Source organism: Tachysurus vachellii, chromosome 1 (genome assembly GCF_030014155.1).
Source record: "Tachysurus vachellii isolate PV-2020 chromosome 1, HZAU_Pvac_v1, whole genome shotgun sequence".
Taxonomy (NCBI): domain Eukaryota; kingdom Metazoa; phylum Chordata; class Actinopteri; order Siluriformes; family Bagridae; genus Tachysurus; species Tachysurus vachellii.
Window position 1 is genome coordinate 15,802,704 of NC_083460.1, and position 17,227 is coordinate 15,819,930.

A 17,227-nucleotide genomic window follows, 5' to 3' on the forward strand; every position below is an offset into this window, starting at 1 on the left:
TATCAAAGCCCAGCCGTCCTCCAGTTCTTAAATTTCTCATTTAATTTCCACTCTTTCCCTGTTTTGGACTGAGCCAAGAAGTTTTCTCTTCTTTATACATCACGTTTTCTCCTCTGTGTACGTCACGTTTTCTTCTTTGTATGCATCACATTTTCTTTTCTTTATGCAACGTTTTCTTCTCTTTATATAACACGTTTTCTTCTCTTTATACAACACATTTTCTTCTCTGCATCCATCACGTTTTCTTCTCTCTATACATCACATCCTTTTTTTATACCTAGCACTGCGTGTCTTTTAAATGCATGGCGATTTAGAAAAACCCCTCAGACGTTTCTAGGGCAAACGAATAAAGGTAACATTTGCAGCAGTTTATATAGTAAGACCGATTTCCATTTCAGGATCCAGACATCTGTCCCTTCAGTGTCCCGCTATAATAAATAGGGTATATTCTGAATGTGTGTTGATACAGGGCATGCTTTATATACAGAGAGAGAGAGAGAGAGAGAGAGAGAGAGAGAGAGAGAGAGAGAGAGAGAGAGAGAGAGAGATCCATGTAGATATGAAGCTCTGACAATGTAGCATTTATAAAACTGAAAACAAGCCCCAAGCTTGGGCTTAAGTTCGATGTAGTTCATTTGTATGTCCTATATTTCGAGTTTTAATTCTAATTTCAGCTGAAGTTATTAAGATAGTTATATAACTTATAGTTGATGTTAAGGTGATGGTATTCTTTAGGTAAAGTTTAGATTAAGGTGAAATTAAGGTTTAGGTAACCCCTAACATCTAGCTGTTTGACAACATTCTTTGTACATATTCAATATTCAACATGTTAGGGAGCAGATTGTGTTCTGGGATAGACTGTGTTTAAAGGGAAAGACAGCGTGTAAGAGAAAATGGCTCTTGGGGTGTTGGGGTGTTGGGGGTTTGGGGTAACTCCCTGCACATTCCCTCTTAGTCCGTTATTCTTAGTGAGTTAATGAATGAGGTAGCAATTTCCTGGATTTCTCCAGAAAGTTACATTACATTACTGCTATCAGGCATCTGGTCAGCATCAATACAGTTGATCTGTTTTTCCACTTGGCTAAATAACTTGTTCCTGTGCTCTTTAAATAAGTTAATGCTCAAAACAAACAAGGCACTCGTTAAGCTCGCAGAGTTCACTCCATTGCCTAATTTATTATGCCTGATTCAACTTGTTCATTAACTATTAATCCAAGTTCATGTTTAATCATGTGGAAGAGCGGGTCTCAGATCCACTTTACAAAGCCAAAGAGGAACCTCAAGATGAACTTCTGTTCTTCTGTTCTGCTGTTCTTCTTTACTAGCTAGATATAGCATCACACTCTGATTTAGAGTTGGAATATTTTCATGTTATTCCTTATCTAGCTTTAGCATTATCAGGAAAACTAACCAGTTAATTCTTTCATATTAATTAGAGTTTAGTTATACTTTAGTTATAATTAGTTATACAGCTCTATCTGGCTCGAAATAGCTTGGACTGAATGTAAAGTGTTTTTTGCATGACTGATACACGATACTATTCCAGTTGCTGCCCAGTGTGTGAAATATTTTTATGTCTGTTTATTTATTTATAAATATTCAATTTACTTTAATGGATATAATTTCGGCACTCATCCTGACATCCAAACCTATAATGCCAAGATAAATCAGAGATAAAGAGATGAAAAGATGTACAGATATGCTTTGTGAAACGGAAATGTGTGTGTGTGTGTTTGTGTGTGGTACTGTAGTAAAAAGGAAAAATAGATGCACTGTACTAGCTCTTTGTGAGCCGTGACCCCTTGTCTCTGCTGCTGATTTGTATGCGTGTGAATGTGTGTGTGTGTACTGTATACGTGTGAATGTGTGTGTGTGTACTGTATGTATGTGAGTATGCATGAAGAACCAGAAAAGAGAAACTCAGTGTCTGGGTTAGTGAGAAAAGCTGATAGAACAATCCTCCATAGTCCTGATGAAACATAAAACATGTAGCATACAGGATCGATACCTTTTCCTTTATTCTACGCCACCGAAGTCCACAGCGATGTCCGTTGTGTTGATTTGGCGTGAGCTAATCTACTCTGATCTCTCATGCCTGGCCTCCTTTCTCTCTGACTGATGTACAAGACTGAAACTGGGTGTTAAACATCGACCGTCCCTTCAAGTGCAGCTTTGATCCAATTTGCTCATTTTTTTTTTTTTTTGCTCCACCATTAAACTTCATGCTTTGTCCTCTATATGTCCTAGCATCCTCTTCTTATTTCTTTATTGCCTTTCCATCTTCCTCTGTCAGTATTGACTGTTTGAAACAAAGCCTGCTGCATTTATTTCTTCCTCGATCTATCTGCTCCAAGCTGAAGACAATCTCTAGTGTACTTCGAAGAGCTTGATATGGGTTGTGCTCGGGAGAGAAAGACACGTGAGAGGACGTGTTCGGGAGGATGGCAGCAAGCTCTCCGTCTTTTTCTTTGTGTCTCTCACACCTGAACAAGGGCAAAGACACCACAACAGGCAAAAAGACACCGACACTCCCGTTTTCACGCCGACGCTCCTGGCACGGCTGCGAGCATATGGGAAAAAAAAGTGGAGCCTGTCTACCGTGGTGAGTTTCAGTGTAGTCATGATGATGATGATGAAGAGACTGTTTTTATTTTTTCTGGCAAAATTCATTACACATAAACGCAGATGGTGATATGATACAAATTACGCGACACAAGATCTTTTTCATGATGATGGAGCACTAACAGCATGGTAAATATTGTATTTTAAAATGAGGTCACAAACTAGTTGAAACTAGTTTAAGTTGCTATGGAGATGTAACAGCATACTGGTGTCACTGGTATTGTGAATAGCGTACAATACTGTATTGTACAATACTGTACGCAAACACTCAATACGACTCTAATATGGTTCCTGCCAAATATTTAAAATATTTAAATAGTCATGAGCTTGAGTTATACAATTCATGGCAATGCCTTTAGCACCATTAGGCCCCGTGGCCTTGAAATACTGTTGTCGTTATTATTTGTTCATGCGTACATCTTAATTTTCCATTTACTGATTGAAATATGCCACTAAAGCGATGGCTGGGGCGGAGCTAACACAATATAATACCAAAACCTGGAAAAGGATTTTTCAAATGGATTGAAAGCACAGCAGGATAGTTATGTGTAAACCTAATAAAATGGTGGTGCAACTTTAGTGTTTCATTCAAATAAAGTTAAAAGACACCGGTGTTAAATTGAAATTATGCTGGAATAGAACAAATTACAAATTTGAAGCATCCGTTTTTGGTTCAGGTTTGTGGACACAGATTAGATTGAATTAGATTAGGTTAGATTAGGTTAGACCAAATGAAACCTTGTGTATTTAGATATTATAATATTAAATAAAACATTTTTTATTCGTGAGTTACCTGCATCAAAACACAGTTTTTAGGCAACTGAATGATTTTTAATTTAAATTAATTTAATTTGACTTAGTGGTTGGCACGTTCGCCTCACACCTCCAGGGTCGGGGTTCGATTCCCGCCTCCACCTTGTGTGTGTGGAGTTTGCATGTTCTCCCCGTGCCTCGGGGTTTTCCTCCAGGTACTCCGGTTTCCTCTCCCGGGCCAAAGACATGCATGGTAGGTTGATTGGCATCTCTGGAAAATTGTCCGTAGTGTGTGATTGCGTGAGTGAATGAGAGTGTGTGTGTGTGAGAGCCCTGCGATGGGTTGGCACTCCATCCAGGGTGTATCCTGCCTTGATGCCCGATGACGCCTGAGATAGGCACAGGCTCCCCGTGACCCGAGGTAATTCGGATAAGCGGTAGAAGATGAATGAATGAATTACGAGAAATACAATGGTAAACTCTTTAGTTTAGAAAATAGTCACTAAAACAAAAACGTTAATAAACTGAAAGCAGAATTGTTATCAGTAATCAGTTAATCTGATATTTATATAATTATATTAATCAAGTTGTTCTTAATTAGCTGTTTTTTTTATGCTAGGTCCCTTTTAACCTAGGTCAAATTTTACAGCTAATGCTACGTAACATTTCACGATATCAGGGGATCGGATCATGCGGAGAATTAACGGTTCTTCTCTTCCTTTTTAAAATCAAGTTCATGAATTTCCAAACTTCTTTCACAGTTCGTATAAAAATTCCTGTTTTGAAACTTTAGCAATTAGCAAACATGTGTATTATGAGAGGTGTATTATTTGTTATAACAACAAAAAAAAATAACGGAATGCCATAAGATAGCAAAGTACAAAAAACAGCTAAAAACGAGTGAAGCAATGGAGCAAAGCCTTAAAACAACTGTCACTGTAATCAGCAGCAACCTCTGGAGTACAGGGCAATTTTCTCTTCACACAAGTCTTCGACCGACAGCTCAATTATATGAGCTCTGCTGCCAAACACAACCCTCCCATCTGCTTTGAAAAGCAATCATGTCCATTAAAATGGCCAATATATGACACACTGTCATGGCCAGCTGCTTTTTTTTTAAAATCAGGGTTCATTTTAACAACACATGGTCTTCCCTCATGTCCTCCTTTGCCATTACGCTACTGATGCATGGTGCTATGTTCTTACAGAAAAAAATCCTAATCGAGAGAAATGTCATAGAGCTTATCATCTGAATTTATGTATTTATGTTTACATTTAATGGTTGTTATAAATCGTTATATCATTAAATTGATTTCTTAAAAAAGAAAGCATGTAACTTGTATAATGTGTGTGTGTGTGTGTGTGTGTAGACATGATTAGATGCAACTTTGTGTATTTAGATATATTAAACTGATTTGTTTTTTTTTAATAAGATTTTGGCTTTTCTTGGATAGTTTAAATAATTTTATTTTATTATCTTTAACATTAACATTTATTGGTATTGAACCGATTGGTACTGTATGCAGTTCTATATCAATAATAAAAAAAAAGAATAATAATTTGACATTTTAACAATTTTTACTTTTATTTATTTTTTATTTAATTTATTTATTCAAATCCACAATAGTAATTTAATTTAGCTAAATTTAAACAGTTAAATAATTTTCATTATTTTTAACATTTATGTCTTCATAGAAGATACAAGATAATTTTCTTAAAAGAGAATCATTACAAAGGAATAGAACTCATTTTATTTAGTAAATAAACTTAAATATATTAGAATGAACTACATTAATTTTTCTTTCTTTCTTTCTTTCTTTCTTTCTTTCTTTCTTTCTTTCTTTCTTTCTTTCTTTCTTTCTTTCTTTCTTTCTTTCTTTCTTTCAAACTGTCTTGACTCCTGAACTGCAATATTAGCTCCACCCCCCACTTCTCCCAAATCCTGCACCCTGTTTTTTTATGTGCTTTGCCCACTAATAGACTTTTCTCTGAAAACCCACTAGATCCATTCAATAGTCAAATGGTTTTTGACTTTGAGGTAAAGCCTCATCGAGCTATAAACAATCATCGTAAGAACGTTTCATCCTCATCGATTTCACGCCGCCTTTCTGTGTATTTTAACATCATACATATCACACAAGGCGCCTTTTGGCGTCAAATATTGCAATGATATCACTCCATTCTGGCAAAGCAGCAATAAATTTAGCATGACTATTCAGTAAATAACAACTCAGAGCAATAAAACGGAGCATTTGTTATTGCCAGTGTTGTTTTTTTCTTTCTATTTTTTGGCAGACTTGATAAACTAGGTTGTAAGTGTGGATCGATAAAAAAACTAAAAAAAAAAACACACATAGTGAAATCTTTTACTGAAAAAAAATCAACGTTAGCAGCCTAATCAGAGCTATGTGTTTCCCAGAATGTGATTATTTTTGTCTTTATGGGGTTTGGTGAACATAATAATGCCTCTTATTTATTCTTTGTTTGCTTTATTTTACCTTTCCATCCGCTGCTGGCAGAGTCTCAGTGTCTGAGCTTCTCTCACCATGCAACTCATGTATGTTCAATGCCACATCCCACACACTCACACTCACTGTGCTGGAGAAAAGTGTTTGCACACATGACTAAACTGTCCAGACCTTTTGACTTCAAACAGACAAACATCTCGAGGGAACCTGTATGCAGTTTACGTTAAAACAATCTGGTTTGTGTGTTGTCTTGATGTATGAAATGTTTGTATGTGTTAGAGGTACGGGATGGGTTTGGTGCAGACTGTGACCGTGTGTGAATGTTGTGCGTGTGACTGTGTGTCAGTGTGTGTGTAGACATTAGATGGAAATGTACATATATATTAGACTGTGCAATTTTGATTTCACCATTTTTTACCAACTTTTTATTCAAAACACGATTTTCGGTTATAGCTTTATTGAGCTATTGATAATATGATTTCTTTTTTTAATTAATAAATATATTTTTTTAATTATTAATGTATATTATTTTCTATTATTTTTTTATAATTTTTAGATTGTTTTATAATTTTTAGATTACTTTCTGATTATTATTTGATTTTTTTATTTGTATTTTATTTTATTATTTTATATCAATATTTTGTTATTACTTTGTTACCAACATTTATTGGTATCCATTTTGTATCGAATTTTACATAAAAAAATTTTAATTATTAGTTTTATTAATTAATTTTTGAAAAATTTAGAATTAATCACAATTACAATCTAATTTAATTCGTTATAATAGAATATTTTCTGATTTCTTTTAGTTAATATTCCCTTAAAATCTACAATGATTTTATTTAGCCAAAATATAATTTGAAATACTTTTTAGCAGTGTTATGTGTGACAAAAAATATTTTATTTAATAATAAATAATAAATAGACAAATATTTTAATTGAAATTCTTTCTTTCTTTCTTTTTTCTTTCTTTCTTGCTTTCTTTCTTTCTTGCTTTCTTTCTTTCTAACATATATTTAGCTTAGTTTTTCCTATACTACATGAACTCCACGTACAATACTCTACACACTAACAAAAAAGTAAATAAAAGAATTTAATTTATTTTTAATTTATCTTTGCCTTTGATTGTAATTGAAGAGAATTTGTGACAGTTATAAAGTTTTAGGCATCTGATTTTAAAGAATAAGATTTTAAGCATAGATCTACTGTAACAACAATATTCATAGCTCTGAAACTTGTGAACTCAAATGTACTGTAAAAACATGAAAACGTTTCAACAGTATAAACGGATTCTCTGGCATATCTGTAAGTCTCTTTAGATAAAATGTTTTAGCCAATCGAGTGGAAAGGTGGCCTTTGTTCCTTCCTCATGCATAATTTTCTGTTTTGTGTCTGGCTTTTTCCTGGAAGTAATCTGACTAACTGAAAGTGAAGCATTCAATGAAGAACTTGGATCTGATTTGCTCAAGGAAATTTTTTGTGCTTCCCATCCTTTTTTCTGGTGACAAACCCAGTCGGAGTGCAATGTTGTGCCACGTAGTAAGAAGTTTTTCTTTTTTTGTTCCCTCTCTCTCTTTCTTTTTTTTCACCTCTGTTAAAGGTGTAAATGATTCCAGCAGCCATTCTGTCTGAAACTGGGCAGAGAAACTGGCAGGGAAAAGCCAAGCTGTGTGTGTGTGTGTGTGTGTGTGTGTGTGTGTGTGTGTGTGTGTGTGTGTGTGATCAAGCTGGCCCTTTAACCTGACTAACACAGTGTTCTTCCCTTCAGCACAATCCAGGCCTTAAAGTGATATAGCACAAAATCTTCTTAATCACATTTATATTATTTCACATACAGCTCCACTGCAGCAGAGTTTTCTAGCTCACTAAATTTACTAAAATTATTCGACCTTCTCTGAAGCAGAGTCCATCAAATACGAGTACCATAAATAGGTTTAAAGGGACAAGTTCAGTGAAAAAAGAAAAAGAAAACATAGAAAAAAGTTTTGCCTAGAATTTAGTCACTCAGACAAGATGTTAGCTACATGTCTGAGCTATGATGCTAACAAAACTACATAATAAGTAATGAAAGTATGGCTTGCTCAAGCTTTTCATGTTGCTTCAAATAAAATGATTAAACCAAGGGTTCATCCACAGCAGCGTGTTTCTACGGGAAAAAAATGACCATATTTCAGCTGCTAGTTTTATAAACAATGCTTGCAGGTATGTAAATTATTTAGCTGGAGGTATTGAGAGACTATCTACAGGGTGTGAGATGTTTTGGGCTTGAAATGATCTTTCATTTGGTTTAACCCTCTCTGGGGTCATGTGTGCACTGTTATTTAAACATGTTTTTAAAAAAATCAAAGGGATAAATACAGATGTTTACAGACAGACGGGTAAGTTTTGTCTCCTTGATTCAATTTTAAAGCAAGTGTCTCCTTTGTTTTTGTCTCGTCACAATCTCAGACAAAATAGTAAAGCGAAGCTTTTGGAAAACAAAACAAAACAAAACAAAACATCACCTCATCAGCCGGTCTGATTTATAGCCATTAACTCCTTATTAAAGCCTGAGTATTACATTGGAACATATCATTATTTAGCCATGTTAACTTTTATCTTGTTTTATCTCATTAAAAAAAATATTAAAGTCTAATCATTGTAGTCTTTTACTTTGTGTGTATCATACTCATAATTCCACCTTCAAGCTTTTAGAAAAAAAAAAGTGTCCCCCCTCGTTTGAATATTCAGCTACGTAGGTACGTATCTATTGTTCATGTTTATAAATTATGTTGAATATATTTCATTTCAAAATTGTCTCAACACGTCGAGTACAAATAAAAGCATAAGGCTTTTCAGGAAGTTTAGAAAAAGCTATGGCGTCTTTTAATTTTCTTTTAATAATTAACAATAAATATTATGTTTTTCGAGGAATAAACTTTAATAAATTTTGGTAAAATCATATAATACATTTAAAAACATATAAAAACATTTTTTTTCCTGTATTTTCTTTTTTTTTTTTTTTATTTTGCTTGAGCTGTTAATTCTATTTCTATTTTAATTGTAATTATTTTTACTCTACTTTTGTGACACACAGGCAGTTTAAAAGCATTTCATTACATGTCGTTATGTGTATTTTAAATAACTCCGTTTTTAATAGATGATCTAAATACAGAAAACTGTATCATTAGGTATTTTTTCAGGTTAATTATTTATGATAGGTGGCTGTTTCTATGGAACCTGCTTCCTGACAGTGTTCGGGGCTCAGACACACTCTCCCAGTTTAAATGTAGATTAAAGACATATGACTTTACCAGGACATACACATAATACATCCTATAACTGTGTGATCCTGTAGATCTGATCACATGCACATTATTATCTAGTGCTGGTTAATATTATAAACAGCTGATACACTAATTACTCTCCACTTGCTTCTCTTTTTCTTCCCATCCCGAGGCATCCAGAGATTGAACCAGCTCCGGTTGTGTTCAGTGTCATGAAGATTTCAGACCTTCAGTGAGAAGAGACCAACCCTGTGAGGATCCTGAGGCATCTACAGTATAGATGTTCCAGCTCCAGTTGGATTCCACTTCATGAACATTTCAGACATTTAAAGAAAGAATTCCAACTCCATGTGGTGTTTGAGGACAACGACCTCCTAATCACTACACAATTGTCAGACTGTATCTGACTGTAGAAAGGACATTATTCATAATAACACTTTCTGGTGTTTATAACAGTTTATAAGCACAAAATGAGGATGAGGTTCACTTTTGAGTCTGGTTCATCTCAAGGTTTCTCCCTCTTCCATCTAAGGGAGTTTTTCCTCACCACAGTCACCTCAGGTTTGTTCATTGGGGATAAATACAAACAATTTGTATAATATTGTCTAATATTAATCTTCAACTTTTTGTACTATATTGTTTATGTTCTGTAAATCTGTTTTGAGACGATGGCCATTTATATCTTTATAAGCAACTGAAAAAAGCACAAATTTCAGGGTATGACAAAACTTCTCCAGGCCCTAAAAATAACCTCAGACTTCAGAGGGTTAAACTGAACTGAATTGCTTTCTTTCTTTTTCTAAAAGAACTGTGTGTAGTGAAGTCAAATACGACCACTTCTGCTTTATGATTCATTTACAACATTAGTCTTTTTGTTTGTCATTTGGATCAACAGCACAGATATAAACTTGCACACAGCAGGTCTGGTCAAGAACCTTCAGTTTCTCAGAGTCTACAATCAATAAACGAAAGGCCATTTTAAGAAACATCTCTTCTTCCCTTTAATCCAATTTCTATCTCAATGTATATAATTAAAAATTTCCCTGACGCTAGATGACATGCAGATGTTCACATCTCAATTTAGGGCAATTCCCATGAGCCCTACATGTCTAAATAAAACCTCAAGGACAATTTAAAAATCATGCATTAACATCATTTCCCACAATTAATTTCATCCTGTTTCCTGCATGTAGGCCGTGTCATATGAACCCTGATTCATTAGACTGACAAACATTTTATAAATGTGTCATAATTTGTCAGGCCCATTAGGACAGCTTGTGAGTTTGCTAACATTTGTTAAATGTTTATACGGTCAGCTGACATTCATAAGTCCTAATGCATTGTTGTATCATGTCACACTAATGGCATACTAACGTCATGTTGAAAATGGCAGTAATTACTAGGGATGAGCGAGTACAGCATTATCTGTATCTGTATCTGTATCTGTTAACCATATGAATTATCTGTATCTGTATCTGTACTCGGAGTGGGCGGGGCCTAACCCGGAAGTAAGCGGGATTTGTCTTGAAATGGGCGGGGCGTTAACCAGTATGTTATTTTAAGCATGCAATTGATATGGGTTGATCAGAAATTGTTATATTTATTGCTGATTAGAAAAATATTTACAGGACAGTATCAGGATTGAGCTTCAGATCAATGGTTTTGATCACGATAGCAAACGAACTATATTACAGAACAAGTTTTGCAACAATGAAAACAAAACAATGCAGTGCAATTATGAAGTAAAATGTAATGAACAACATAACTTTCTTTTTTAACTTTTAATTTTTTTATGATCACTGTGATTTTTTTTGTTTTTGTTTTTTTATTTTTTTATTTCCACACCAGGTGTGTGTGTGTGTGTGTGTGTGTGTGTGTGTGTGTGTGTGTGTGAGAGAGTAAGAGGGAGAGCGAGAGAGAGAGTGTGTGTTATGTAGCTTAATTAATTTGTAATATTTATAACACTAGCTTACTACCTTTATTTTTTTATGAAATACAGCAAAAACGTGTCAGACACTCAGTGTCTGGTTACTGGTTAGAGACAGCTGAAGGTTTAAAAAAGAAAAAAAATCTCCGACAGGCAGAGACGCAATGCGAGTCGCATTCTACCAAGCAAGCACCACGTCTGAACGAACCCACGTTTACCAGAACTCTACTGGTTAGTAAGTACGTATTATTAACGTTACAACCCGAAGTAAAAAGCTGAAGAAACCTTAAACGTTAACGGAAAAGACCCGCGAACCCGAGTGACTGAGGGAGAGACAGAGAGCTGTTCTGTGTGTGACTGTGAGTGAGCAGAGCGAGACACAGCAACACAATACATCTGTATGTGTGTAGGGGAGGGGCGCTGTGACTAGCCTATCACAGAACGCTGACACAATCAGCTACCCAATGATGATTTTCATTCAATCCGAGCACAGATATTGACTCGTATTACTTGTATAATACTCGTACTTGGCAGAAGTGCTTTATCCGTACCGGATACTCGTTTCAGAGTATCCAGCTCATCTCTAGTAATTACAAGCTGACTGCTCATCTCCTGAGACATGACAATGAGTTGTTTCCATACAAACTCATTTTTTTATTTTTGCTAAACTCCACTACTATTTATTATCAGCATGGTCAATAACCAGAAAATAAGTGAGTTCCTCGAAGAGGTAAATTCAATTCCCCAAGCAGAAGTTCATTATTAATGTAATAAAGAGCTGTCCTAATGGGCTTTCCATTACACTGGCAGACTAGAAAACAACCGTTAATGGAAACATGACCCGGTATATGACATATTTATTACATGGTTATGTCAGACTTATGAAATATGGTTTCTGAAAATTTCAAAAGTAATGTTCAGTTAATGCTACTGCAAACTGTACTTTAGTTCTGTTTGGGTTTATAAACGTTTTGTTATAAACAGATTCATAGCAAATTGACTTAACGGCACAAGTTACAACCAGAAATGTTTTTAAATGGAGATACCAGCGGATACAATGCAGAAGAAAAGGGGCGGGGCTACCAGGCATTGACGCTGGATGAGATAATATTTTCAAGATGGCCGACAACACTGTGGTGGACAAGACGTTTTAAAAATTGCTTTTAAATCAGCCACATTTTGTGCTTTATTTTTTAACATTTTTTTTTTAAATTCAGCGTATTCTGCGGTTTGTGAACTGGACATCCTTCACCATCGTCTGGGAAATCGTCATGGCTAGTGTTCCATTCGAGACTATACATGAAGACCATTATGACATTCATACACTAGACACTAGAGTACATACTGTATGTAAGTCTATAGTGTATAGTAGGTTATTTGGGATGCATTGTTTTATTTTTGTAATTTTTTGTCTCAACCTCCGTCCTGTCATTGGTTTGTTGTTAGTGCACCTGTTCACTTGCTGTTTGATTACAAAGCATGCATTCAGCATCGTGACTCTAAATCCCGAGCCTCATTTTCCAAGTCGTGATTCTTTTTTTCTTTCTGTATTTTGAACTATTTCTTATTTTAAGCAGATAGCCATGTTAATCCTAAACGCATTCCATACTATACATAGTTGGTACCGTAACAGGTATTCATTTCAATGTCAGGTGTAATATGAACGATTGGCCTAGGTGAAAAAAACAAAAACAAAACAAAAACAGTTCCCATCATCTCAAACAATGGGTTATGCAATATCGAAATATCAATAGATTACGACTGAATAATTCATTAGTGCTAAAAGGCTACCTTCTAGAAAGTGCATGATTCATGATGCACTTTCATTGCGATATCCCATAAGACGAAATTTTTCATTTGAAAGTAAAAGTAAGTATTTTTATATAAGGAAATATACTGTATAGGGAGTGTGTGTGTGTGTGTGAGAGAGAGAGAGAGAGAGAGAGAGAGAGAGAGAGAGAGAGCGCAATAGAGAGATAGAGAGGTCTTTAATGCTGCTTTTCTAGACACAGAGAGCGCTTTCTTATGGTTGAAACGATCAATACTCCAACCCAATCACAGTTTGCTATTAGAGAGGAGAAAACCCCAACTTTTACTTTACACATCTCAGAGGACTGAGCAATAAGAATCACCACACAGTGAAAGACAACAACATCAGTAGTTCCGGCAGAATATCCCTTTAACACCCTTTAGCACTGCTCAAACTTAGATTCTGTGAATGGTTCAGCAACCAGGAACCAATCAGATCTGTTTTAATTTCTGTCATATTCAGTGGAAACGGCATCATCTTCATGAACATAAACAAACTCTGTCTAAATCTTATACACAAGCAAGAAAGACTTCAAACTGTGAGTAAAGCCTAGTGGATACGGTTTTAGACTACCATTTGGAAGGTTGTGAATTTGAATCCTAGGTCCACCAAGCTGCCACTGCCTGGCTGTTGAGCAAGTCCCTTAATCCTCAGTTTTATAAAAGGAAATAAAATGCAAGTCGTACTGGATAAGGACGTCTGTTAAATGCCATGAATGTAAATATGAGTTCATGGGTCTGGACTGTGGGAACACAATAATCTGATCTATTGCAATTAGACCTTTCATACTGTTTGTTGTCTGAAGACCATCTATGGTGAGTTGATCTTGCATTTCTCAATGCATTTTTTTCATTTCTCTTTGCATTTCATTATGCAAATGTATTGCAAATGTCATACCAGAGTTATAAATACATATACAGTTGCAAACGATTACAGATAATACAATTCGATTTAAAGCCATCAAACGACATTTTTTCATTACCTTTCTTCAAAAAATACGATGCAAAAGATAAAAAAGAGAGCAATATCTCCAAAAACATTAAAAGCTAGTCAATATCCAGAGCAAATTGTGTTGGGACTCTAGAGCATTCACTTGTTGACTGTACCAATATAAAGTGTTTTGTTGTTTGTGATGCTAAATTTAAATCAATCTAATGCATAGATGTGTTTAACCTTTTTTTTTTCCAGAAGTGAAATATTTTCCTAATTAACTAACAGAAGAAGAGGGGGGAAGAGAGCCTGGTAAAGGGACGACTGTTTATATCTGTAACCTTTTCTACTTAGGCCAAAAATTGGAATTTGCACCTTCAGCATTGAATGACTTTGTCATGTCTCATGCTTCAATAGTGGTTAATATGAGGCTCATAAGAAAGAATACACACAAAGCTTAAGTATTGGATAAGTTTGTCCGTTTCTCTCTGATCTACGAGGGGTAATTTCTCCATTAAAAACATTTCCAAAAAAACAAAAACATTTTTTCCACACAAGTGGTTCTGTTTTCAAAGAAGATGCTGATTTTAAACCCATTTCTGATCATTGAGATGCCCCAAGTGTTTGTTCATAACAGCTGTAATTTGAAAGTGTTATCTCTAACCAATAAAATACAGTGTAAGGTTACCTACAGAGGTAAAAAAAAAACATGTCTCTCACGGAAAGCCAACAGACTCCTGAATCATTTTAGATCAGACTTGCTAAAATGCTAAAATAATTCATATATTTACACTGAAAATGTCTGATAAGTCAACACCAATTTCTATAAACACAATGTGTCATTCTTTAATAAATGAATACTGTAATTGTTGGTTTGTAAAATGATTGTTGTTAATTGATTCTTCAATTGACTCATAAAATGATTCTTTAACTCGGAATATTCTCTGATAAAGAACCACTACTCGTCCAGAGGAAAAATGTGATGTTTTAAAAAATTAATTTTAGAAAAAAAGAGTCATTTTAGATTTATGGTGCTAAAGTAATTTATTTGTTTATACCAACTGAAAAGGGTTAAGAACAGATATGTTCATACTAATGATATGAGTCACTTTCAGCTCTAAGGTAGACAGATACTGACGCAATGAAGCTTGTCATGTGAAAGTGGCCTGAGCGTTGAATGGAGCAGGTTGTATACATTTCTCTAAATAAGTCCCTAAAAGAGGTGTTAAGAAGAACAGAAGTCGGCTGTAGAGTCAATACTCACTTTGAGGGAGTCGAAGCAGGCGATGACTCTCCCATTCTCCACCTGGCAGCTTTTGGCCGGATGGGCGAACTTACATTCAGAGTCGGGTCGGGAGCACGTGCCTCGCTGGAACTCGCGACACACCTCCAGCGTCAGCCATTTCGTGTCCCGGATGGGCGTCACATTAACCGCCATTTTGGCTTGAAAGCAAAGAATTTAAAAAAATAAAAAAAATCCAGACGATATGTCGGAGGTGAAGAAGAGGGAGCTTCTTTTTGTCCGGTTTCGTTTGTGCACTTGAAACAAAAGGGAAACGAGATTTGAGACGTGGTTTGCCTTTTTTGTTTATAGGCACTCAGAAATCAAATCTCAGAGGCCCATTGTTGTGACCTTTTAGTTTATTGAAGCCTCTGTGTGTGGAGGCCTCCGTCTCTCTCTGTCTCCTCGTTGTCTCAGTGTCACTCAGTTTCTCCTCAGCTGCGCTGCCAAGCCAGACGGATGGTGAAACTCATTATTGATTACGTGTGGTTGCGGGGGCAGAGGGGGAGAGTTGGTGATGGTGTGGAAAGAGGCAGTAGTAGTCACCTCTCGCCCACACTCGTGCAGTCACTCACTCATTTACACACACACACACACACACACACACTCACACACACCCACGCGTATCCCCCACACACACACTAACACACATACACGCCTGGAAACGTCCTTATGACACAGACTCAAGAAGCAACATGGGGGCACTTGCAGGGGGGCATAGAGTGTTGCTGTGACGACCAGGTGCGTAGCAGAGGCCGTTCTCGTCCAGGACTGCGGACGTCACTTGGCGCTGAAGCAGGTGGCAGAAGCGGGAAAAAGGGGGTGGGGGAGGCGCGAGTTGCTCTTTCAAGTGGTCCAAGCAGCAGCGGATGTCAAAGGCACGTCTGTCAGTAGCAACCTGCGGGGGAGAGGAGAGAGTTAACGCTTAGCTCTAACACACACACACTTAGGCCTCAATCAACAGCCTCGGTTCTGAAGTGGAGAAATCAAACGGAGCAGCGTGTCTCTTACAGCGAGTGGTGAATTTGGCTAAAAAGCAGATGCCAGAGCGAGAACAGGCGCAGGTCAGAGTGCCGGTGTTTCTCTCACAGGCATCTACTCGCTGATGAAGGGTTTCGAATTGTGAACATTTTCAAAAATATCCATGCCACAATGAATACTTTCAATGCTTTATATGCAAATATGTGACCAAACACAAATGAAATTGTAATTACATCAGAACGTTTTGCAAAGCCTATCCGATAGCATGTGGTAGAATAAAAAATAAATAAAAGTATTGCTTCTCGTACATTTCCAGATCGTTCCAAAGTAGCTTGCTGTTGGAACATAAATCCTACCTTCAATACTATTTCATTTCTCTTTTATCTCTTAAAAAGATAAAACTATAGTTCAAAACGTATCACGTTCTTCCTGACGCTGCTAAATATTGCCTAGAGAATAAAAGAAGGAGAAAATAAAATAAAATTAAAAAAATGTCTGAAATATAACACTGAAGCTACAAGCTGAAAGCTCAGGGCTGTGACTGTGTTCAGGACCAGGTGCAAAGGAACGCAACCCTCACACACCTTAAGAGATGAAAGATGGAGATGAAGAGAGAAAAGGAGATGTAGTGAAAGAGGTCACATTTAGAGTTCATAGCAAGAGAGAGGGGGGGTGGGGGGTGGGATGAAGTGATGCAGAGTGAAGAAAAATGAGAGGATGTATGGATTGGCAAAAAGAATGAACAGGGAGGGTAGAGATAGGTAGAGTGGTCATAGGGTCATAGTGAGAAAGAAAGAAAGAAAGAAAGAAAGAAAGAAAGAAAGAAAGAAAGAAAGAAAGAAAGAAAGAAAGAAAGAAAGAAAGGATCATTTTAGACTTTGAATTTTAGAAAATCTATCTATCTATCTATCTATCTATCTATCTATCTATCTATCTATCTATCTATCTATGATACAGAGTGAATGAAAAAAAGAGGACTTAGGGATTGTCAAAAAGAGCGAACAGGGAGGGTACAGATAGATAGAGAGAATTTCAGGGTCATATTGAGAAAGAAAGAAAGAAAGTAGAATAGGAAAAAAGAAAGAAAGAAAGAAAGAAAGAAAGAAAGAAAGAAAGAAAGAACGGTTAACTTCAAACTTTAAATATTGCACAATATCTACGTAAGCAACGCATGTGCTAGGGAATCTT

At 36.1% G+C, this 17,227-nt stretch overlaps 1 protein-coding gene across 14 annotated transcripts in view; it reads right to left on the reverse strand.

The window, feature by feature from the left end:
* Window positions 1–17,227, reverse strand: part of LOC132848546 (muscleblind-like protein 1) — a 121,451-nt gene that overhangs the window by 68,165 nt on the left and 36,059 nt on the right. For 13 of the 14 annotated variants that reach the window (XM_060874386.1, XM_060874360.1, XM_060874445.1 and 10 more), the window contains exon 2: window positions 15,041–15,956. The exons of the other annotated variant lie outside the window; for it this stretch is intronic. In XM_060874386.1, the coding sequence (XP_060730369.1) occupies window positions 15,041–15,214 (174 nt within the window). In that variant the 5' untranslated portion in view covers window positions 15,215–15,956. The remainder of the gene's footprint in view (window positions 1–15,040; window positions 15,957–17,227) is intronic. 14 annotated transcript variants of the gene reach the window in all.